This window comes from Solea solea, chromosome 5 (genome assembly GCF_958295425.1).
Source record: "Solea solea chromosome 5, fSolSol10.1, whole genome shotgun sequence".
In the NCBI taxonomy this organism is placed as follows: Eukaryota; Metazoa; Chordata; class Actinopteri; order Pleuronectiformes; family Soleidae; genus Solea; species Solea solea.
Genome location: NC_081138.1, coordinates 31,882,202 through 31,907,119, shown reverse-complemented (window position 1 = coordinate 31,907,119; position 24,918 = coordinate 31,882,202). Strand labels below are relative to the sequence as shown.

At 38.1% G+C, this 24,918-nt stretch overlaps 2 protein-coding genes and 1 long non-coding RNA gene across 3 annotated transcripts in view; 1 reads left to right on the top strand and 2 right to left on the bottom strand.

The window, feature by feature from the left end:
* LOC131459801 (mucin-2-like) overlaps positions 1-13,011 on the top strand; it is a 42,213-nt gene extending 29,202 nt beyond the window's left edge. The window contains exons 30-47 of the mRNA XM_058629909.1: positions 299-522; positions 676-847; positions 1,569-1,816; positions 1,923-2,103; positions 2,898-3,096; positions 3,538-3,710; positions 4,013-4,082; positions 5,145-5,260; positions 5,367-5,398; positions 5,506-5,671; positions 6,554-6,649; positions 8,284-8,324; positions 8,821-10,698; positions 11,166-11,264; positions 11,819-11,947; positions 12,036-12,075; positions 12,182-12,302; positions 12,619-13,011. Coding sequence (XP_058485892.1) covers positions 299-522; positions 676-847; positions 1,569-1,816; positions 1,923-2,103; positions 2,898-3,096; positions 3,538-3,710; positions 4,013-4,082; positions 5,145-5,260; positions 5,367-5,398; positions 5,506-5,671; positions 6,554-6,649; positions 8,284-8,324; positions 8,821-10,698; positions 11,166-11,264; positions 11,819-11,947; positions 12,036-12,075; positions 12,182-12,302; positions 12,619-12,799 — 4,166 coding nt within the window. The 3' untranslated portion in view covers positions 12,800-13,011. The remainder of the gene's footprint in view (positions 1-298; positions 523-675; positions 848-1,568; positions 1,817-1,922; positions 2,104-2,897; positions 3,097-3,537; positions 3,711-4,012; positions 4,083-5,144; positions 5,261-5,366; positions 5,399-5,505; positions 5,672-6,553; positions 6,650-8,283; positions 8,325-8,820; positions 10,699-11,165; positions 11,265-11,818; positions 11,948-12,035; positions 12,076-12,181; positions 12,303-12,618) is intronic.
* Positions 1-15,065, bottom strand: part of LOC131459802 (uncharacterized) — a 51,465-nt gene extending 36,400 nt beyond the window's left edge. Inside the window, exons 1-2 of the long non-coding RNA XR_009240286.1 lie at positions 14,926-15,065; positions 14,660-14,798 (exon numbers count right to left, since the gene is read on the bottom strand). This is a non-coding gene — a long non-coding RNA (uncharacterized LOC131459802). The remainder of the gene's footprint in view (positions 1-14,659; positions 14,799-14,925) is intronic.
* A 1,034-nt stretch (positions 15,066-16,099) lies between these two features.
* On the bottom strand, positions 16,100-21,702 carry tollip (toll interacting protein). Its single transcript, XM_058628496.1, has 6 exons — positions 21,509-21,702; positions 19,472-19,621; positions 18,530-18,712; positions 18,123-18,275; positions 17,634-17,718; positions 16,100-17,473 (listed from the first exon to the last, which is right to left on the bottom strand). Exons 1-6 carry the CDS (start codon positions 21,539-21,541, stop codon positions 17,250-17,252), a joined length of 828 nt encoding a protein of 275 aa, XP_058484479.1. The 5' UTR covers positions 21,542-21,702; the 3' UTR covers positions 16,100-17,249.
* Between the last annotated feature and the right edge of the window lie 3,216 nt (positions 21,703-24,918).

Below are 24,918 nucleotides of genomic sequence, written 5' to 3'. Positions count from 1 at the left end.
GCAGCTCCTGTGTCCTCGCCAGCTAAAATCACTCATCTATCTTCATAAAATGATTTCCAGTACAATTTATACAACTGAACAATGCTGAGGAAATATGGGGAGCAAAACAGAAATTGGTCTTTGAAAATAAGATAATTGGTTATTCTGCAGCAGACCATTCTGCTCCTGAAATAGCCAGTGAGAAGTCATTCATTACTAATTACTTAACTGTCCACTGAATTGAAAAGAGGTGCTTATGGATAATCATTCCTTAATATAGGGAACCTAACTTTAATCTCCCATCTTTTTCTTTTTACAGGTGAGATGGTGTACAATGTCAGTGATGGCAGTGCGTTTTGTTATGTTGCTACTTGTAATGCATCGTGCCAAATTGAGGTGAAGAGCGAAGTTTGTGCCACAACACCTGGCACAACTACTACTGCGATCACTACCACTACAACAGTTTCTTCCTCTACTCCCACCCCAACAACAAGCGAGTCTACAACTACCCTTGACTGCATCTATGAGGACCCACCAAGAAAGGTGTGACTTCATTTATTGATAGTGATCCCAGTGTTTCCCCTACTTTACAGCAGAGAGACACCGACACAAACACTTTGTCGTTTCTTTTAATGACAGCAGTTAGTATGACAACTGAACAATTAATTGACCCCATGCTTTTTCATCCTCATCCAGAACGGAGAAACCTGGAAGGTTGACAATTGCACCACAGCTGTTTGTAGCAATGGCCTTGTCACTAATACAGTTACAGAGTGTCAACTAGTGCAAAAACCCATCTGTGCCAGTGGAGACGAACCAGTCAAGGTTTATGATGAGGACGGATGCTGCTTCAAATATGAATGTCAATGTAAGCTGAAATCCAGGTTACCACTTTCGGTCTGCAAAGGCTTGACCAGGCATGGATGCAGAAAATTGAGAATTAACTTGAAATTTTGGAAAATTTAAAGAAACTGTGTCCTATACCAAATAAGCAGACATGTATGCAAAAATGTAATTTATTAACAAGTTTAAATGACTAAACAGACCCAACTGTAAACAGTGGCTAATTGCCCATGATTTCCTGAACAAAAGGATGTTTTTATACGAAAGGTTTGGGACAAATACACATACTCCATACCAAACATCAAATTTCCACACCTTCACATTAATAGCATTTAACTAGTGAAACAAAGTCAGGCTTCTATTTTGCAATTGTCAGATGAAATGAAATGCATCAGTGAGGTTACATGTCACAGCTAAAAAAAAAATCCAACGGCATTTCTACTTTTAAAATGTAAAAGCTATGCATGTTGCATTTACTTCTTTAAAACCTTTTATTTGTGGCCCCTTCACTTGCTTTGTTTATGTCAGTTTTGTAGGAAATTATATAGAAAATCCCACTATGAATAATTAAAGGAAAATGATGAGTAGATGGTCACATCAATACCAAATTAGCCTCACCAGTAGTAACTACTACCTGCTAAAGTGATTCAGTAATGGATGCTAAGGGCAAAAAGACATTGTGAGCTAAAACAGTTTCTGCTAGTTGCGCTTTTTACGAATACCTTTCCTATTTGTCTCTTCTGCAGGCATGTGCACTGTGTGGACTGCACAACACTTCAAAACATTTGATGGAAAAACCTACAACTTCAACAAGAACTGCACTTACTACCTGGTCAAAGAGAGTATTAATCAATATAACCTAAGTGTTATGATCAATAACCATGAATGTGATCCCTCAACTGGGCAAATATGCCAGCATGATGTCATTGTGGAGTACAAAAACACCAAGGTCCTCTTGACCCGACTGATATCTGACGGAACACTTGTAAATGCAGTAAGTGAATGTGTTATGTGATGCAGTGCATAGTTAAGAGTCAGAAATGCTGCTGTGCTTGGTTCACTGTCCTCACTGTTTTGTGTTTTGTATCCTTGTCCTACAGGCGTTTGTGAATGGCAAACGCGTTTATCCCACTTACAGAAATAAGGACGTGAGAATCACCGCCACAGATTCAGTGTTGAGGTTAAGGTTAAAGAAAATCAATTTCAGGGTGATCTTCAAGTGTTCAACAGTCATCATTCGCATGGGCGAAGAATTTAAAGGAAAGACTGAGGGACAATGTGGTGAGTTAACACAATAAATAACTTCTGATCCTTACCCTAACCTCGTTCAGTGAACTTTCATGGGTTAAAATCCTGGACATGTCGTCAGTGTTTTCTGAGCAGTGAGCGCTGCCGACTGGGACCCCTACAAGAATCAAAGCCAACAATGTCCAACAGTAGATCAAAGTTAAAAATACTTAAAAATCCTGAAAACATGCATTCATCACCAACATTAAACAAAGCAAATAAAATGTCAATATTCAACAGAGTAGTCTGGTGTATTTAGAGACAGCACTGCTGAAAGCCAGCAATCGTGACCTCATTCACTGCTATTTCAGTTCAGTGACAAATCTTTTTAACGATTCCCTTTCACCCAAAACAATTGCTTTATAAGTCACTAGTTTGTGTTTGTGTCCCGTAGAAAACCACATCACCACATTTTCACGCAGCTGAGATATGATCACTCTGCCCACTTAGAGGAGGAGCTATGACGTCATGAAAAACAACGTGACTGATACCAAACTGAGTCGAGTCGAGCCGAGTAGAGCTAGAACTGTATAACAGAAAACTGCCATTTGATATATTTTATTCTTCATTGCGTGTCAGGCAAGTCTTTGTGACGTGTTAATCGTGTATTGCTGATATCGCATTGACGATGAAAATGCGATTTATCGAGTCAGCCCTTACACCAAGTTCCATTGCTCTGGCATTTACTCCTTCTTGGTCAGCCTATGAACAATGTAGCCCCACCTTTGTACTATCAATGAATCATATCTGCTGTGGCATGAGAAGTCAGTGCTGTGTCTTCATCGCAGGAACCTGTGACAACATCCAGTCCAACGACTGTCGATCTCCCAACGGTCAGGTGGAAGACTGCCAAGACTCTGCTGAGGACTGGGCTGTCCCTGGTCAAGACTGTGAAACCCCGACTGTAACAACACCCACAACCACCGTCCCACCTTCAACAACACTGTCCACATGTAGACCTGCCATCTGTGACCTCCTCACCTCCAGGTAACAGCGGCAAAAGATGAAGTGTACGCTATTTGAGTTACGTATAAACAGTAGCAAAACAGGTCATACAGACCAGAGGTTTCGATTTGTCCTCGTCTCTGCACTGATGCGGTGGGCACTATATTATTGTTATTATATATCTGCAGAGAAAGTAACTGCACCTCTCAGAAATACATGTGTACAAACACAAAGCGCTGGGCACTCATCCACAGGTAATAATGTAAATAAGAGAGCCACACTAATAATAGTAATTTGAATAAATTATGGATCAGTATAAATTCATTCAAACTTGATTTTTGGAAAAAGTGGCAGCCCTAAATCACAGCATATCTTATCCCAAGGTACGTCAGGTTGGCAGACAGGTTAGGCGGCTCATGATTTTCAATTTCAGGTTGATTTAACCTCTCCTCGTGTGTCACTTTGCTTGTTATTTCCTTCTAGTGTGTTTGCACCATGCAATGAATACATCTCCCCAGGACCATTTGTGGCAACCTGTCAATCTGACATCTGTAACTACAATAATCATACTTGCGAAAGCCTCGACGCCTACGCCACAGAGTGTGCCAGCGAAGGATACTGCATTGACTGGAGGAATTCGACCAACGGACAGTGCGGTAAGACCAATACATACAATGACAAAAACTTAAGTAAGGGGTGGGTGATATGATGATATTAGAACGTGAAGGATTAGAATGTGATGATGATCTACTAAAGCAGAGAGATCGTTGCACATTCTATCCATTGCGGTTCTATGCTTTTGCACGGACACATGTCCCAAATGTCACTAGTCTGCTTCATGCCCGTCCCAGAGAAACAGTGACTGACCAATCATAGCGTACTATGGGGATTAACTAACTAACTTGAGCAATACATTTGTTTTGTGGAGTTCTTTAGTTGATGTAAACATATCTTACAGAAATGAAGTGTCCAAAGAACCAAGTGTACAAGGCGTGTGGTACCACTATGGAGCCTACATGTGACCAAAGGTAAGTAAGTAGGTGTGTGTGTTTTCCCAGGTATCATCAGTAGACTGATGAATCAGTATTATGAATTAACTGGGACTTAATTCCCATTTTTAGTGCAGCAACTAACGATCATTTTCAAAATCGATTAATCTGTCAATTACTTTTTCGATTATTTGATTAATTGTTTGGTCCATAAAATGTATATATAAAAATATGGAGCAAAGAAACGAGAAAATATTTACATTTAGGAAGCTGAAAATCACACAAACCCTTTGTAATTATTGAAAAAAACAATTGAAAAGTAATTGATTAAGTGAACAATCGTTGCAGGCCCACATTTATTTAACTGCCATTGGCTAATTATTTATTGAACAGGCAATTGTTACCTATTTATGTAACTACATTAAATCATGTCAAACTTTTTAATTAAAAGTAATTATTTCATATTCATATTTCTTTGAAAAAAACTGAATTAAAAATAAATTTACCAATATTGTGCAGAATGTGTTGTAATGAAATGGTTTGCTTCATTTTATCAGACGAAAGCAATAAAAAGCAAAAAGCTATTAACTAAAAAGCTGCTGTAATTGGACCATAGACAGAAGGGCTGTAACAGGCATTTGATTATTACTGGAGTACTAACTATTTTGAAAATCAAGTCATCGGTTTGAGTGTTTGGGTTTTTTTAAGTACTCAATTAATGGAGAAAAAAATTGATGGATTAATGGATTATGAAAATGAGTTGCAGCCCTATTTAACAGTGCAACAGTATCGGCCCAAGCACTCCAATATGTCAGCATATTGAATATCAGCAAAAAGTCCCTACACCTAATGTCTGCACTGCAGTGCAATTATATACAGTATTTCCAATTAAAAGAAATGAAGTTTTAGTGACTTTAGTGATTTATCAGGTTTCTGACAACAACAATGTGTAATTTGTAATGCTGATCATTAAAAAAGGCAGAAATCTGTAAATCAGTCGAAATCCACAACAAAAGTTGTGATTCTCTTCAGTGTCGCACTCCTCCTCCTCCTCCTTCATCATTACCTGTAAATGATGAGCGTTTCCATTTGTAACATCAGATACAACGAGATGAACCAGGCCAATTCAACCACAGAGGAGAAATACGAGGGCTGTTTCTGCATGGAGGGCACCACATTATTCAACCCAGTCCATGACAAATGCGTTAATGCCTGCAGTAAGAAACAAATCAGACATAACACAAATAAAAATATGGTACTTCTTATTTCATACATTATTAAGGCTTTTAACCTGACAAACATTTGCTTTTACTTGACTTTCAGATTGTGTTGGACCCGAGGGAGAACCCAAAGAAGTGAGAAATCTGAATTAACAAAACACCCACATTCATTTATTCAATATTGTTATTGTGAGCTGTGTGTCTTAACTCTGTGTGTGTGTGTGTGTGTGTGTCCCACTCAGGTTGGTGAAACCTGGACAAATAACTGCAAAGAATGTGTGTGTGACAAGGACACCCTGAGCGTCCAGTGTGAGCCTGTTCAATGCCAAACACAACCGACCCCCAACTGCTCTGAGCCATACCAGCTGGTCAATAGGACAGTGGACTGCTGCACTGAGGAGCTGTGTGGTCAGTTGCAGTCATCACACATACACACACACAGTGAATGTGGCAGTTTATTGATGTCACACCTGTACTTCTGACCTGTGTTCAGTTTGCTCATGCCACTATGATGGCAGGAAATGCTCTGGGGAAAAATGAACAGTACCAGAGCTGGTGTCAAGCTGTAACAGTTCACTGTGCACAGATCGAGTGTTATTATCACAGAACCTGACAGACTGGAGATAACTGATCCTTATATTGATGAAATATTTATCAACAGTCTTTGCTAGTGCGTGTAGAAATTACATTGTAGTACTATAAATATGTCATAACTGATTCATAACTGTACTATCTAAACCTATAACTCTCCCCCCTTTCCGTCGCTCCCCTCTTCTCTGTGCCCCATTTTTCCTTTCACCCCAACCTGTCGAGGCAGATGCTGCTCATCTTTGAGTCTGGTTCTGTCAGAGATTTCTTCTTCTGTTAAAAGGGAGTTTTTTTCTCTCTGGAAATGTACAGTACATCATGATAGTTTGATAGTTGCGTAGTTTCAGAAACTGCTGCGAGAAAACGAGAAACAGTAAGTAGGTGTTAACTGAGCACCGATCAGGGAGTGGATGCTGGGAACTGCATCATACTTTTCATAGACTTCCATCTCTGCACATCCAGACCAGAGTCGTGTGTACAACAGGCGTAACCAGAGCAGATTTGATGCATTTTTAAAACATACATAGCATCGTGTGGCTGTAGCCTCAGGTTATGTTTTGCTACTTAACCTCTACATTGTGAGTGATCTAACTGACATGACCGAAATAAACATATAAACATAAACATAAACATTGTGTTACACAATCCGAACATCAAATAACTGTTTTATTTGAGATTAGAACTTACTTTTGTCATTTACAGAATGCAATGAAAACCTGTGCTCCCCGCCCATTGACTGCGATATTGGCTACAATCTCACCATCACTGACAGCGACTGCTGCAAGGAGTACAAATGTGGTAAGTGACTAGTCCACTCTACTGACATCTGCTGGTGTAGAACATGTAATGCAGAACTAAACAAACATGCAGCTGTGATTCAGAAAAGGCTGTGTTTTTCATTGCAGCTGAAAAAAATGGAGTTATTAATAAACAAGAATTATGGTCTGGCATTATATTACATTACAATGAACACAATATATGTATATGTATGTGAATATATATATATATACACACATATATATACACTGCCTGGCCAAAAAAAAGTCGCCACCTAAAAAAAAGGGTCACATGGTTAGAGCGCCTTTAGCTTTGATTACTCACTCATTCACTGTGGCATTGTTTCCATAAGCTACTGCAATGTCACAAGATTTATTTCCGTCCAGTGTTACATTCATTTTTCACCAAGATCTTGTATTGATGATGGGAGAGTCTGGCCACTGAGCAAAGCCTTCTCCAGTACATCCCAAAGATTCTCAATGGGGTTCAGGTCTGGACTCTGTGGTGAAAAAGATGTCTCATGCTCCCTGAACCACTCTTTCACAATTTGAGCCTGATGAATCCTGGCATTGTCATCTTGGAATATGCCCATGTCATCAGGGAAGAGAAAAATGCATTGATGGAATAATCTGGTCATTCATTATATTCAGGTAGTCAGCTGACCTCATTCTTTGGGCACATAATGTTGCTGAACCTAGACCTGACCAACTGCAGCAACCCCTTACCTATTTGCTTAGTTAAATCCAGGTGGCGACTTTTTTTTGGCCAGGCAGTGTATAACCTATAATAAAACCTGGTCACATTACATGTGTCTGAGTGAACCTGTTGGACCTGATAATGAGTCTGGCTGTGGCATAATTGGCGTATCAGATATAATAATAGAAAGACTAGCGCAAGTAACGACTATTTTCATAATTACACAAATCAATTGATCGTTTGTACCATAAAATGTCAGAAAATGTTGAAAAATCTTGATCAGTGTTGGAACCTGGAAATGATGATGTTCTCAAATGTCTTGTTTTGTCCACAAACCAAATGATTTCTTTGTAATATGGAGAAAAGAAACCAGAAAATATTTACATTTAAGAAGATGAAAAATCAAGTTATCGGATCTTTTAGCTTCTTAAATGTGAATATTTTCTGATTTCTTTATCCATGTAACAAAGAAATCATTCAAACTGAATCATCTTGTGTTTGTGGACAAAAACAAGACATTTGAGAACATCATTTCCACATTTGAAAAACAATGATCAATATTTTTCAACACTTTGACACTTTATGAACCAAATGATTATTTGATGAATCCAAACGTTTGGAAGATTAAATAATTATGAAATTAACCCATAAGTTACAGCCCTACTTGATTATCAAAATAGTTGATTAATTAAGTCATCGATTAATAATGGAATTGATTCATTGTTGCAGCCCTACTAGTGACTATTGACTTGTACTTGTACATTGGCACCCTCTACAACTATTATTTTATTTTATTTGCACAAAGAAAAAATGAAATGATTTAGGCACCGGGAGAGTTTGATATTGCTCATTCCAAACTGATTACTAAATGAACAATTTTGATCATCTTAAAGTCAAAGTGATATCTAGTGTTCATCCATAGATCTGAAAACTAATCGGAAAACTATTTGTCTTTACAGTTCCTAAGGATGTATGTGTGCACAACATGACGGAGTACAAGGTGAGAGCACGCATGTGTCATTTACGATGAGTCCACATAGTCAGCGACAACGATTGTTAAACTTGGTCGACTTTGCCACATTCAATAACTGCAATGAATGAACTACAGGAAGTGCTGGGGGGCAGTGAGCCCATTTCTCCCATTGTTTACACCCACTGCTTTCTGAACCAATGAATGAGAGACACTGCTGTGCAGAGTAGCTCTGGGTAAGTCTTGACTAGTCCATGATTTACCAAGAGCTAGTCTGCACAGCAACATTAACACAGCAAGTATTTATAGCTTCTTAAATATGAAGATTTTCTGGTTTCTTTGGTTCATATTACAAATAAATCATAATGTTGTTTGTGAAAGGACAAGACATTTGAGCAAACCATTTCCAGGTTTGAGAAACACAGATTAATCACTCATAAAATATGAAAATAATCAATAGTTACAGGCCTTACACAATTATAAATGAACGTGAGCGTAAACTAGTCATTGTGTGTGTGTTTTATAGCCTGGTGAAAAGATACCAACTCCAGAAACACCCGGGCCAACAACCACCACCACACAACCAGAAACAACCTCACCACCAGGACAAACAACGACAACAGCCCCATCGGGAGGACAAACAACGACAACAGCCCCATCGGGAGGACAAACAACGACAACAGCCCCATCTGGAGGACAAACAACGACAACAGCCCCATCGGGAGGACAAACAACGACAACAGCCCCATCTGGAGGACAAACAACGACAACAGCCCCATCGGGAGGACAAACAACGACAACAGCCCCATCGGGAGGACAAACAACGACAACAGCACCATCGGTAGGACAAACAACGACAACAGCACCATCGGGAGGCGAAACAACAACAGCACCATCGGGAGGCGAAACAACAACAGCACCATCGGGAGGTGAAACAACAACAGCACCATCGGGAGGTGAAACAACAACAGCACCATCGGGAGGCGAAACAACAACAGCACCATCAGGAGGAGAAACAACAACAGCACCATCAGGAGGCGAAACAACAACAGCAACATCAGGAGGTGAAACAACAACAGCACCATCAGGACAAACAACGACAGCCCCATCAGGAGAAACAACAACACCATCAGGAGGACAAACAACAACAACAGCACCATCAGGAGGAGAAACAACAACAGCAACATCAGGAGGCGAAACAACAACAGCACCATCAGGAGGCGAAACAACAACAGCACCATCAGGACAAACAACGACAACAGCGCCATCAGGAGAACAAACAACAACAGCAACATCAGGAGGCGAAACAACAACAGCACCATCAGGAGGCGAAACAACAACAGCACCATCAGGAGGCGAAACAACAACAGCACCATCAGGAGGACAAACAACAACAACAGCACCATCAGGACAAACAACAACAGCACCATCAGGAGGACAAACAACAACAACAGCACCATCAGGAGAACAAACAACAACAGCAACATCAGGAGGCGAAACAACAACAGCACCATCAGGAGGACAAACAACAACAGCACCATCAGGAGGACAAACAACCACAACAGCAACATCAGGAGGCGAAACAACAACAGCACCATCAGGAGGACAAACAACAACAACAGCACCATCAGGAGGACAAACAACCACAACAGCAACATCAGGAGGCGAAACAACAACAGCACCATCGGGAGGACAAACAACAACAGCACCATCAGGTGGACAAACAACAACAGCACCATCAGGAGGACAAACAACAACAACAGCACCATCAGGAGGACAAACAACCACAACAGCAACATCAGGAGGCGAAACAACAACAGCACCATCAGGAGGACAAACAACAACAGCACCATCAGGTGGACAAACAACAACAGCACCATCAGGAGGACAAACAACAACAACAGCACCATCGGGTGGACAAACAACAACAGCAACATCAGGAGGCGAAACAACAACAGCACCATCAGTAGGAGAAACAACAACAGCACCATCAGGAGGAGAAACAACAACAGCACCATCAGGTGGACAAACAACAACAGCACCATCAGGTGGACAAACGACGACAACAGCACCATCAGGAGGACAAACAACAACAAAAACATCGGGAGGAGAAACAACAACAGCACCATCAGGTGGACAAACGACGACAACAGCACCATCAGGAGGACAAACAACAACAAAAACATCGGGAGGAGAAACAACAACAGCACCATCAGGTGGACAAACAACAACAACAGCACCATCAGGTGGACAAACAACAACAGTATCAACTTTGTCTACTACACCATTTGTTCACAAACCTGGGCCCTGCCAGGAGTGTTACTGTGGACCTACTAAAGATCCCGTCACTGGGTTGAACATGATTGGATGCCAGCCTGTTGTCTGCAACACCAGCTGCTCTGAGGTCAGTGCGTACAGTCTTACACACAAGTCTTTCTCCCAGTGACACACACTGAACACAGGGATGCACTCACAAAACTAAACTAGCAAATATCGTCCAGGACTGGGCTCAATATTTCATTGAGACAACAAGCATTTAAAGAGATTTTAAGAGACAACAGCTTCTTTGTAACACACGTCAATATCCTTCATTTAGTGTATTTGAAGATCATCCTAGATGATGTATGTCAATATCGAAAAAGATATACTGTGATAAGAATTGTTTTCCCAGCACGGACAAGAACCTCATTTTAACCAGTGTCTCATGTCACACACCAGTACGTTTCCTGACATCTTGTGAGGCAGGATGTTGCTTGTATTGGTCCATTATCAACACACACACACACACACACACACACATTTCAATGATTTCAATCTTGATTTTAATTTCTTCCCTCTCATTTTGTCTCTTTTTTCGCATTTTGTCTCCAGGGTTACGAGTATATTCCTGATCCTGAGAAGTGCTGCGGGAGCTGCGTTCAGAAGCACTGTATTCATGAGTTAGATAATGGCACAGTCATTGTTATGGAGGTTAGTACTGCACCTCACATTGTCATGGACATGCATTTCTCCTCAACAACTCATACAGGGCTGAATGATTTTCAATAAATATCAAATTGCGACTATTTTGACAGGAATTGCGACTGCGATAGGATTTGTGATATCAGGGGGAATTTTTTTTTTTACATCATTATTCTTATTTTCATTCAAAAACCATTTCAAACAAGGCAATCGGAGATGGCAGACTTCACCCCATTCACGCAACAAGCCTCTGTCGGCCTCTGTTGGTCATATTGACAAGTGCGGAAACACAAACAGACAGACACACAGAGCCACTAAAAACAATACTTCACTCCCACTCCGTGGGCTGAAGTAATGATTACTGAGTGATATTTGTGCAGATCTGTGAGAAACAAAGAAGTAGATGTATACAGAACAGTGGACACATTCATTACAACAGGGCGGAAAGACAGCTTTCCTTATGGTGTTTCGCAGGACTTGTCTAAACTAGGGAGCTGCCGGAGAATCTCTGGAGAATGTCAGGACTTGAAATCAGCTTTCTGAATTGTTTTTGCTTTCTGCAGCCCAACACCAGTTATGTGCCGCCGGAAGACAAGTGTACGGAGTATCAATGTACAAAAGTCAATGGAAAGTTTAAGGTCACTGTGATTCAGAAAACCTGTCCTCCTTTCAACCCCCTGGACTGTGAACCCGTGAGTATCTGAAACATCCCCCGCATGTCACACGTCACATGACACTGTCCATGTCTAACACACACGGCTCCCCGTCTTCCTCCTCCAGGGCACTGAGACGACCGATGCTAACGGATGTTGCAGATCTTGTAAGTGTGCTTACACAAAGAGTGGAAAGTTAACGTTTGAAGACAAAGCTGTGTACAATCATGTCGACGTCATTGTTAGAGACTTAGAGTTTGCTTTGTGTTCCAGGTAAGATCAGGACCATCTGTGAAATCAAGACTAATGAGACCTACATCAAAGTGAATGACTGCACCAGTGATCAGATGGTCAGTGTGTCACACTGCGCCGGACTGTGTGGAAGCACATCCAAGTGAGTCTATTCAGTATCAAATACAAACTCTACTACTGTTCTGCAAAGGCTCAGGGGGTTTTCTCAGTTAGAGCAAACCCAATTCTGTCTCAATCAGTGTTAATGGAAAAGTTCAGTTTTTGTTTTCGAGGGGTTGTTCACAGGGGTCACATGAGGTCCAACAGGAAACTGAAGTCTGTAAACCACTCACTCTCGCACACCAAAGTCCATAGAGAAAATCAGTGATCTTAACAGCACAGAACACAGGAGTTGTTGATCCACTGCTGCCTCCATCACTAAGTTCAAATGTCAAATTTTGTCACTTGTGTGTGTGCAGGTATTCTGCAGCAGCTAACAAAATGATGCACAAGTGCGAGTGTTGCCGGGAGGACGAAACCGAACAGAAAGAGGTGAACATGAACTGCAACGATGGCTCCAAGAGGAAGCACACCTACACCAAGGTGAAGTCATGCAAATGCACCGTGGCAGAGTGTGTGCCAGGGAGCGGGGACAAGTAACAGCCCCGGCGGGAGCATACCCGCCGTGGCTCCTGACTGATCACTGGACTGACTTCCTTCCGAACACGATACAAGTCTTAATTTTAAATCTTTAAACTTTTCTCAGATTTTTGTTGTATTTATAGCTCAACATGCTACATTGATTAAAACTTCCTTCATCTCAGGATTTTTCTTCACTGAAAGTAATTAAAATTATATTCCTGCAATACAAACACTGGTTTCGACATTCTTATTGATGAATACTGACAAAGGACAGTGTGCTGAAATCTAACTGGTGGCACTATTATTCATTTATTTATATTTTTTTAGTTTTGACTTTATGTTTTTAACATGACTTAGTTTCAACTAGTTTTAAGTTTAGTTTTGTAAATGCTTAGTTTTAGTTTTTATTAGTTCAGTTATTTGAAATATGGAGTATTTGCCAGGTGTAAAGATGTAAAAAGGTCATAACAAGTATTGTGTCATAAAACCCAGCAAAAGATGCCACTTTAAAAGTTTATGAGGACAAATGAACATCCATGCCTGAATCAAATATAACAGTCTACAAGAAAATGTACATCATAGAGCTGAGGTTGGATGCAGCTGGTGCGTCAGGTAAAAATCAAATATCCAACAGACTAAAGACATGCATGAGCATAACATAAATAATAATAATGAATAACCCATTTTACCCCATGTGGGACAAAAACTAAATTGAAAACATTTTATTATAATTGAAAATACAACCTTTCAAAATTGCTGGCAAAGAAAAAAATAAATACACTTCATATGAAGCCAAAAGGATTAGACAAGTCAAGTCAAATTTTATTTATATAGCACCTACGGTTGAGCCGCAACCAAAGTGCTTCACAGAAAGTGCTTAAGTGCTAAATACAAAAAAGGGGAAGGGCATCATCTGGCATAAAACCTTTGCAAAACAATTGTGCAGATCACTCACAATTAATATTATACACAAAATATTATAAATATTGATTAAAAATATATAGATTTGACAAAATTATATTTAAAAAATATCACTTCATAATACTTCTTCAATTTTAAGCCTAATTATTTGTGTTATAGGGACATGTCCAACCAATATTTGGACAAAGCCAGAATGTCTATACTAACATTAGTATTATCAGAGACAGGGCAATGTACAAAAGTGTCCCCACCAGTCTTGTCACCAAACCGAGGCCCTGATTCATAGTCGAGTTCATTGTTTCTAACACACATACATGTGCTTCATTTGACATTAAAACACCAAAGAAATACACTAGTAATTATCTGAAATTAAAGAAAATAATTATTTTGACTGTTGCATTCCAGGGCAAATTGTGAACTCACAAAAAAAAAGTTTTAATTTCCCTGAGGGAACCTCCCAAAGGGATTAATGAATCCGTGTGTCTGTCTGTAAAATGAGCATTTACAGCACATCACATCAAAGCTAGGACTGGGTAATACATGGATATTATATCTACATGGTGGTGGTTTCAAAGGTTGTTGTTTTGATAATCACCATATTTATTACATTGAAAACATTAGTGAAATGCCGATTTGATTTATATCCTGGGAGTTATCAATATCGAATTACATTAAAACAAAAAGTAGATTGATGTTTGGTTTAAAAAAATAAAATAAAATTACTCAACTATTTTGATAATCGATTAATCAGTGCAAGTGTTTTTCCAATAAGTGAAACAGGTTTTCAGATTTTCCCGCTTCTTAAATGTCAAGCGATACAATACATGTGAAAAAATCACATGTATTATAAGACACACACACACATTATAACAAATAAACTATTTTAGATGTAAATGAGGTCATTTATCCCACAGCAGCAAATGTGACAATTATCTTTGATAAAACAGCAGAACTCACCTGTCACTTCATGGATCTTTACGTTGTGAGTTGAGCTGAAGGAGAAGCTGCTTCTTCTCCCTGTTGTTTCTCTGCTGCGGTTTCAAACAATCATTCCCTCGTTTGTCCTTTTAAACGTCAATCCCCGCTGTTCCGTAAACTGCGACACAAACAGCAAACGCTGATGAGCTGCTAGTTAGCTGCTGACAGCTAAAGGCTAGCTGTCGCTAGCGCCGCGGCTAACAGCTACATGTAGCTAGCTTCCGAAAAGTGTCCTCATCATTCACCTGTCCTCTGTCTGTCCTCTGCCTGTCCTCTGCCTGTCCTCTGCCTGTCCTCTGTCTGTCCTGTGTCTGTCCAGAGTGACTCGGCACCACCGCCATTTTACTTTTTTAAAGCCCTGAGTGTCCTCGTGCACCTGTTGCCCCGTACACGAAGAATTACTTACACTGATTGGTTGGTGATGATGACGTCACCTGGGCCCTGCCCCGAAGCCGCAACATCACCTTCATAATAATTTCATAACTCATTTTAGTGTTTCGTGGAACACATACACACAGAGAGAGAGATCAGATTAGTGGTTTATGTTACTATTACTATTATTATTATTATTATTATTATTATTATTATTATTATCATTATTTTAAGATACGATAGTCCTTTATTCATCCCTCAGTGGGGACATTTACATTGTCACAGCAGCAAATAATAACAATAAGACTATAAAAGTGTAAAAAAGAATGTACATTGTAGACAGTTTCCAGAATATCTACAGTATGGGCTTGATATTTACAGTATGAACAAAGATTGAACATAGGATATTATATATATATATATATGTATATTGCACTTAAAAATGGGTAAAATGACAGTGTATTGCATGTGGGATGAGTAGCCCGATTATGTGTGGTCTACTGAGAGCAGTGCGTGTTGTTAAAATAGATCATATAAATAGTTGTAACACATTATACCACAGAGGATTTTATATTTATATTTATATTTGGATTATGATAACAATATAATACTTCATTTGTCATGTTTTACTTCACAATCCACTGTTTAACTCTTAATAATAATACACACAAGTCCTTCTATGGACATCCTGGGAGTGTGTGTTTCAGACTGTACATAATGTGTTTATTCGTCTTCTCATGTGATCTGATTCATTTGATATCATTTAAAAAAGAAAACCAAACAATGATGATTGTGCAGAAGTCACAAAATAGACTAAATAAAATATGACAATATAAAAAAATCATTTCATCATATTGCTAATAGGTTGTGCTGGTAAAAAACCAACTCTATATTGCACAATCTTATAGCCTATATGTTTACCCTCATTGTGTGAATTGTTCGATCCGAACAATTGTTTCTTCTTCTTTGATTATTTATTGATTTTAAAAGCATCTACTGTAGCTTTAGTGTGGTCACATGACGGCGGGAACACAACAACACACGATCTGTACTTGACGATTCATTTATTTCTCTTCATTTTCAATGGACAGGAGAAGATTTTCCTCTGATTGTTACTGCTCTGGCTGCAAACACCAAACTCGTTATCTTAAATCAATGACACACGAATACGAACATAATCACACAAAGTATTTTCAATTTCTCCCAATAAACACACTGCAATAGATCAGTGATAACCGTCAGAATATAGTGATTTAATATCGATTATAAGCCGAGATTTCAATGACAGCAGCTTTGAATTTATACTTTTAAATAATGCAGTTGAAATGTCAGACAGTGCCAGCACCTGCACACGCTTCACAGCAGTGAACAACGTGACACAACCTCATGGTCAGTGATGACAAGTTTGGCAAAAAGCACAACAACAACAACAACAACAACAAGACTGCGACGCTGACGGGGCCAGAGTTCAGACTGAAACATTTAAAGCTCTGCTTGTTGTTTTACAGCCTGCTGCACAATCACAACACAAATCTGTCTGTGACACTTCACCTCCCATCAGTCACTGTATGAGCGCCCCCTACTGCTGAGAACCACACTGAGACACGCAAGAAAAAACGCCTTTTAACCACTGAACAGAAAACTTCAGTTACGTCACATGATCACGTCTTTATCTCACTGTGAGACAAACGTCTGTAAACCGCTCACTCTCCCCCCCCCCCCCCCACACACACACACACACACACACACACACACACACACACACTCACTCTCCCACACCAAAGTCCACAGAGAAAACCAGTGATTGTAGCTGCTGCTCTTTATGTCACTGTGAGAGTGAGACTCTGTGTGGGGCTGGTTCTCAGCAGCAGGGGGCGCTCACAGCAACGTCAGCATTGATTTTGAGTCAATGCATCACACAAGCACACTTTAAAAAAAAAAGAAGGGAACTATCACTTTAAGACATGGCTGCAGTGTGCGTGCGTGCGTGTGTGTGTGTGTGTGCGCGTGTGTGTGTGTGCGCGTGTGTGCGTGTGTGTGTGCGTGTGTGTGTGTGTGTGCGTGTGTGCGTGTGCGTGTGCGTGTGTGTGTGCGTGTGTGTGCATGTGTGTGTGTGTGTGCGCGTGTGTGCATGTGTGTGTGTGTGTGCATGTGTGTGTGCGCGTGCGTGTGTGCGTGTGTGTGTGTGTGTGTGTGGTTAGAGCTCCTCAGTCATCTGCAGCAGTGAGTTGATGGCAGCGTCCTTGTTTCCCTGCTGAGCGTCGAGCACAGTACGAACCACTTCCTGGTCCAGGTTGGGGAACATGTCCTGCAGAGCCTTCAGGTCGTCCTCGCTGCACGCCGGAACCTGGGCCCCGACGGCCGGCAGGGCCCCCGGGACCGCCATGGGCACCATGGCCTGGTTATAGACTGTGGGCACTCCTGACGACACAGCACACGGCAGCATCAGCGCTGATGCAGCACAAATCTGACATCCATAAAACTTTAAGTGTTTATGTACGTGGTTTTAAACACAAACACAAACACACAAACCAATGAGCTGCTGTGTGTGTGTGTGTGTGTGTGTGTGTGTGTGTCTGACCTGTGATGGGAACATATCCGACTCCCTGCTGATACACAGAGGGCATCAGCACCACAGGCTGAGGCATCATTCCTGCAGGCAGAGACTGCAACACACACACACACACACACACACATCAGGTCAGGTTTAATCTCTGCACCACATCCAAACACCAGCAGAGGGCAGCACAGGGCGCTGTGTGGCATGTGAGCAAAGAAAGTAGAAAAATATTCACATTGAAGTTGAAAAATAACAGAAACTGTCAAATAAAACAGCGCGACATTTAAATAAATCATGCATCAGTGTGTGTGCGGAAAAGCATTAAAATAAGTCTCTTTTCATTTATTTTAAGTTCATTCTTCAAACAAAGCAAATACCAGGGTTCCCACATATTAGTTGATGTCCAATTCAAGGACTTTTCAAGGACTTTCCAGGACCCTTTCCCTCAAATTCAAGGACAGAATGTCAGCAGGTGACTGTGCTCAGGTGTGGAGTGTGTTTGTGACTCACAGCGAAGGACAGGACCAGGTTGATCATGCCCTCCTTGTCGTCGCCCTGCCGGCCGCTCAGGCTGAACCACTCGTCCACCACGCTGCCCTCCCGCAGTCGCTCAGGAACGGTGACGTGCGTCCACGCTATCCTGTCGTCCATGGAGAACGCCCTCTGGAGGGACATCAGGGAATTACATGTCAGACTGGCTCTGCCGTGTGGTTTCAGAAACAGTTACTGATGAGTCGTTGGGTTCATTAAAGGTCAGATCATGTAGAAAGATACTGATCTGTGTTGAAAGCTCAAAGCTGGAAATGATGATGTTCTCAAATCTTCTTTGTTAAAGAAAACAGACAATATTCACATTTAAGAAGCTGAAAAATGACAGAAACTGCTGCTGCTGCTGCTGCACTACTGCTGCTGCTCACCTCATCAAAGATCTCCAGGTAGAAGGAGTCCACGCCGGGAGGAACTGTGCACTGGATCACTTTGTTCCACCGCGGGTTCTTGGCTCCGTTGTGAGCGGTCGGCGTCTCGTAGACGGCGTAGCCCAAACGGATCCTGCAGTACGGGTCCATCCGGGTCATTCCGTAGTTTTTAGCCAGTTTAGCCTACACAGCAAAACCAACAAGGACACAGCTGAGTGAGTCATTCATTCATTCATTCATTCATTATCTACCACTTTATCCTCCACATGAGGGTGAGCTGTGGTCCTTTTGATGTAAGGCAACAGTGCTAGCCACTATTCCACCGTGTGGCACCCATATCGCAAATTAAATTGGGATCGATTCAAATTTGCTCCTGAATCCATACACTGCCAAACACACACGTGAATGTCCACCATTGTTTTTGTTAGCGACTTTTAGCGACATCACTTCCTGCCAGGAGTTGTGCAGCTATACACAGCAGCAGAACTTTGACAGATAAACAGGTATCATGAGGTTCAAGGTTCTTAACCCTAACCCCAGAAGATCAGAGTCTACAGAAGATCAGAGTCTACAGAGAAGATCAGAGTCTACATAGAAGATCAGAGTCTACATAAGATCAGAGTCTACAGAAGATCAGAGTCTACAGAGAAGATCAGAGTCTACAGAGAAGATCAGAGTCTACAGAAGATCAGAGTCTACAGAAGATCAGAGTCTACAGAGAAGATCAGAGTCTACAGAGAAGATCATAGTCTACAGAGTCGGGGTTTGGTGTGGGAAAGTGAGCAGTTTACAAACTTCAGTTTCCTGTTGGAAAAGTCTTTCTAATAGTGAGATAAAGACGTGAACATGTGACATAGATATCGTAGACTCATAAATTTCATTAGGCGACATCTTGACATGTGTTTGATGCTCCCACAAACCACACGAGGCAGCAGTGTTTACCTGGACCACCGTGATGCTGAGTCGTCCCACGGTGCCGATGGAGCCTCCATACTGCAACTGTCTGGCTGCCTGAGCGTCCAACTGGACCTGCTGCTGCTGCTGAGTGGGAGTGATCCGCAGGAAATCCTGAGGAAGCTCCCCAATGTACACCTGAACACACACACACACACACACACACACACACACACGCCACCAGACTGAAAACATTTCCTGACACAGAAGCTACTAAGTCATAGTTATGTGATAGTAAGTCATGAATATGACATACTAAGTCATAGTTATGAGATACTATGTCATAGTTATGAGATACTATGTCATAGTTATGTGACACTATGTCATAGTTATGTGATACTAAGTCATGAATATGACATACTAAGTCATAGTTATGAGATACTATGTCATAGTTATGTGATACTAAGTCATGAATATGACATACTAAGTCATAGTTATGAGATACTATGTCATAGTTATGTGATACTATGTCATAGTTATGAGATACTATGTCATAGTTATGTGATACTATGTCATAGTTATGTGATACTAAGTCATGAATATGACATACTAAGTCATAGTTATGAGATACTATGTCATAGTTATGTGATACTAAGTCATGAATATGACATACTAAGTCATAGTTATGAGATACTATGTCATAGTTATGAGATACTATGTCATAGTTATGTGACACTATGTCATAGTTATGTGATACTAAGTCATGAATATGACATACTAAGTCATAGTTATGAGATACTATGTCATAGTTATGAGATACTATGTCATAGTTATGTGATACTAAGTCATGAATATGACATACTAAGTCATAGTTATGAGATACTATGTCATAGTTATGAGATACTATGTCATAGTTATGAGATACTAAGTCATAGTTATGAGATACTATGTCATAGTTATGAGATACTATGTCATAGTTATGTGACACTATGTCATAGTTATGTGATACTAAGTCATGAATATGACATACTAAGTCATAGTTATGAGATACTATGTCATAGTTATGTGATACTAAGTCATGAATATGACATACTAAGTCATAGTTATGAGATACTATGTCATAGTTATGTGATACTATGTCATAGTTATGAGATACTATGTCATAGTTATGTGATACTATGTCATAGTTATGTGATACTAAGTCATGAATATGACATACTAAGTCATAGTTATGAGATACTATGTCATAGTTATGTGATACTAAGTCATGAATATGACATACTAAGTCATAGTTATGAGATACTATGTCATAGTTATGAGATACTATGTCATAGTTATGTGACACTATGTCATAGTTATGTGATACTAAGTCATGAATATGACATACTAAGTCATAGTTATGAGATACTATGTCATAGTTATGAGATACTATGTCATAGTTATGTGATACTAAGTCATGAATATGACATACTAAGTCATAGTTATGAGATACTATGTCATAGTTATGAGATACTATGTCATAGTTATGAGATACTAAGTCATAGTTATGAGATACTATGTCATAGTTATGTGATACTAAGTCATGAATATGACATACTAAGTCATAGTTATGAGATACTATGTCATAGTTATGTGATACTAAGTCATGAATATGACATACTAAGTCATAGTTATGAGATACTATGTCATAGTTATGTGATACTATGTCATAGTTATGAGATACTATGTCATAGTTATGAGATACTATGTCATAGTTATGTGATACTAAGTCATGAATATGACATACTAAGTCATAGTTATGTGACACTATGATAACATAAGCTCAGATTCAAACATTATATTTTTGGAGCTGAATAAAAACCGGGTAATTATCGTCAATAACCATCTAGAATAGATGTTAAAGCTGTTCAAAGACGTCAAATCCGTGGCTAACATTAGCTTAGCGTCTCTGAAACGTGTAAAACGTGTTGACGACAGTTAACACACTCAACTGTCAACTATCAGAGAGAGTTAGTTAGTTAGTTGGTTGGTTGGTTGGTCAGTGTGTTAGTCAGTACACACACACACAGTGTTGTTGTTGTTTACCTGTCCTCGCTGAGTGCTGACGGTGGTCGCCATCTCGTCTCTTCACTGTTTGCTGGATTAGGATCAGATTACCGAGTGTTTTTAAATCCGTTTACTGACACAAAACAAAGCAACAACTACAGACTCTTCTTCTTCTGTTGCTACTGCTTATTGCTCACACCCACACAACCCGGAACTGTTCTCCTTCTTCTTCTGTCGTTTAATGGCGGTTGGCAGATAGTTTTGTGCGCATTACTGCCTCCTATTGGAGTGACGACTTTTATGTACCGGCCATCCATGCTACGGAAGCCCGTTTCCGCCATAACCAATGCATACCCAAGTCATAAATATGAGATACTATGTCATAAATATGAGAAACTATAATTATAAGATACTATGTCATAAATATGAGAAACTATAATTATAAGATACTATGTCATAAATATGATAAACTATAATTATGAGATACTAAGTCATAAATATGAGAAACTATAATTATAAGATACTAAGTCATAAATATGAGAAACTATAATTATGAGATACTAAGTCATAAATATGAGAAACTAAGTCATAAATATGAGATACTATAATTATAAGATACTAAGTCATAAATATGAGAAACTATAATATAAGATACTAAGTCATAAATATGAGAAACTATAATTATGAGATACTAAGTCATAAATATGAGAAACTATAATATAAGATACTAAGTCATAAATATGAGAAACTATAATTATGAGATACTAAGTCATAAATATGAGAAACTATAATTATAAGATACTAAGTCATAAATATGAGAAACTATAATTATGAGATACTAAGTCATAAATATGAGAAACTATAATTATAAGATACTATGTCATAAATATGAGAAACTATAATTATGAGATACTAAGTCATAAATATGAGAAACTATAATTATAAGATACTAAGTCATAAATATGAGATACTAAGTCATAAATATGAGATACTATGCATATGAGATACTGTTATAAATATGAGATACGATAATTATGAGATACTAAGTCATAAATATGAGATACTGTCATAAATATGAGATACTATGTCATAAATATGAGAAACTATAATTATGAGATACTAAGTCATAAATATGAGAAACTAAGTCATAAATATGAGATACTATAATTAAGAGATACTATGTCATAAATATGAGAAACTATAATTATGAGATACTAAGTCATAAATATGAGATACTATAATTATAAGATACTATGTCATAAATATGAGAAACTATAATTATGAGAAACTAAGTCATAAATATGAGATACTATAATTATAAGATACTATGTCATAAATATGAGAAACTATAATTTTGAGATACTAAGTCATAAATATGAGATACTATAATTATAAGATACTATGTCATAAATATGATAAACTAAGTCATAAATATGAGATACTATACATATGAGATACTATGTCATAAGTATGAGATACTATAATTATGAGATACTAAGTCATACATATGAGAAACTAAGTCATAAATATGAGAAACTATAATTATGAGATACTATGTCATAAATATGAGATACTATAATTATGAGATACTAAGTCATTAATATGAGATACTAAGTCATAAATATGAGATACTATAATTATGAGATACTATGTCATAAATATGAGAAACTATAATTATGAGATACTATAATTATGAGATACTATGTCATAAATATGAGAAACTATAATTATGAGATACTAAGTCATTAATATGAGATACTGTCATAAATATGAGATACTAAGTAATAAATATGAGAAACTAAGTCATAAATATGAGAAACTAAGTCATAAATATGAGATACTATAATTATGAGATACTATGTCATAAATATGAGAAACTATAATTATGAGATACTAAGTCATTAATATGAGATACTGTCATAAATATGAGATACTAAGTCATAAATATGAGATAATAAGTCATAAATATGAGATACTATAATTATGAGATACTATGTCATAAATATGAGAAACTATAATTATGAGATACTAAGTCATTAATATGAGATACTGTCATAAATATGAGATACTATAATTATGAGATACTATGTCATAAATATGAGAAACTATAATTATGAGATACTAAGTCATTAATATGAGATACTGTCATAAACAGAGATACTAAGTAATAAATATGAGAAACTAAGTCATAAATATGAGAAACTATAATTATGAGATACTAAGTCGTAAATATGAGATACTAAGTCGTAACTATGAGCTACTATAATTATGAAAAACTAAGGCATTAATATGAGATACTAAGTCATAAATATGAGATACTAAGTCGTAAATATGAGATACTATAATTATGAGATACTATGTCATGAATATGAGATACTATAATTATGAGATACTGTCATAAATATGAGATACTAAGTCATAAATATGAGATACAATGCATATGAGATACTGTTATAAATATGAGATACTATAATTATGAGATACTAAGTCATAAATATCAGATACTAAGTCATAAATATGAGATACTATGCATATGAGATACTGTTATAAATATGAGATACTATGCATATGAGATACTGTTATAAATATGAGATACTATAATTATGAGATACTAAGTCATAAATATGAGATACTGTCATAAATATGAGATACTATGTCATAAATATGAGATACTACAATTATGAGATACTGTCATAAATATGAGACACTAAGTCATAAATATGAGATACTACAATTATGAGATACTGTCATAAATATGAGATACTAAGTCATAAATATGAGATACTAAAATGATGAGATACTAAGTCATAAATATGAGATACTGTCATAAATATGAGATACTAAGTCATAAATATGAGATACTGTCATAAATATGAGATACTATAATTATGAGATACTGTCATATATGAGATACTAAGTCGTAAATATGAGATACTATAATTATGAGATACTGTCATAAATATGAGATACTAAGTCATAAATATGAGATACTATAAATATGAGATACCGTCATAAATATGATACTATAATTATGAGCTACTATAATTATGAGACACTAAGTCATAAATATGAGATACTACAATTATGAGATACTGTCATACATATGAGATACTAAGTCATAAATATGAGATACTACAATTATGAGATACTGTCATAAATATGAGATACTAAGTCATAAATATGAGATACTATAATTATGAGATACTAAGTCATAAATATGAGATACTACAATTATGAGATATTGTCATAAATATGAGACACTAAGTCATAAATACGAGATACTAAGTCATAAATTAGATACTATAATTATGAGATACTGTCATAAATATGAGATGCTAAGTCATAAATACGAGATACTAAGTCATAAGTATGAGATACTATAAATATGAGAAACTAAACCATAAATATGAGATACTATGTCATAAATATGAGACATTGATGACTTAGTA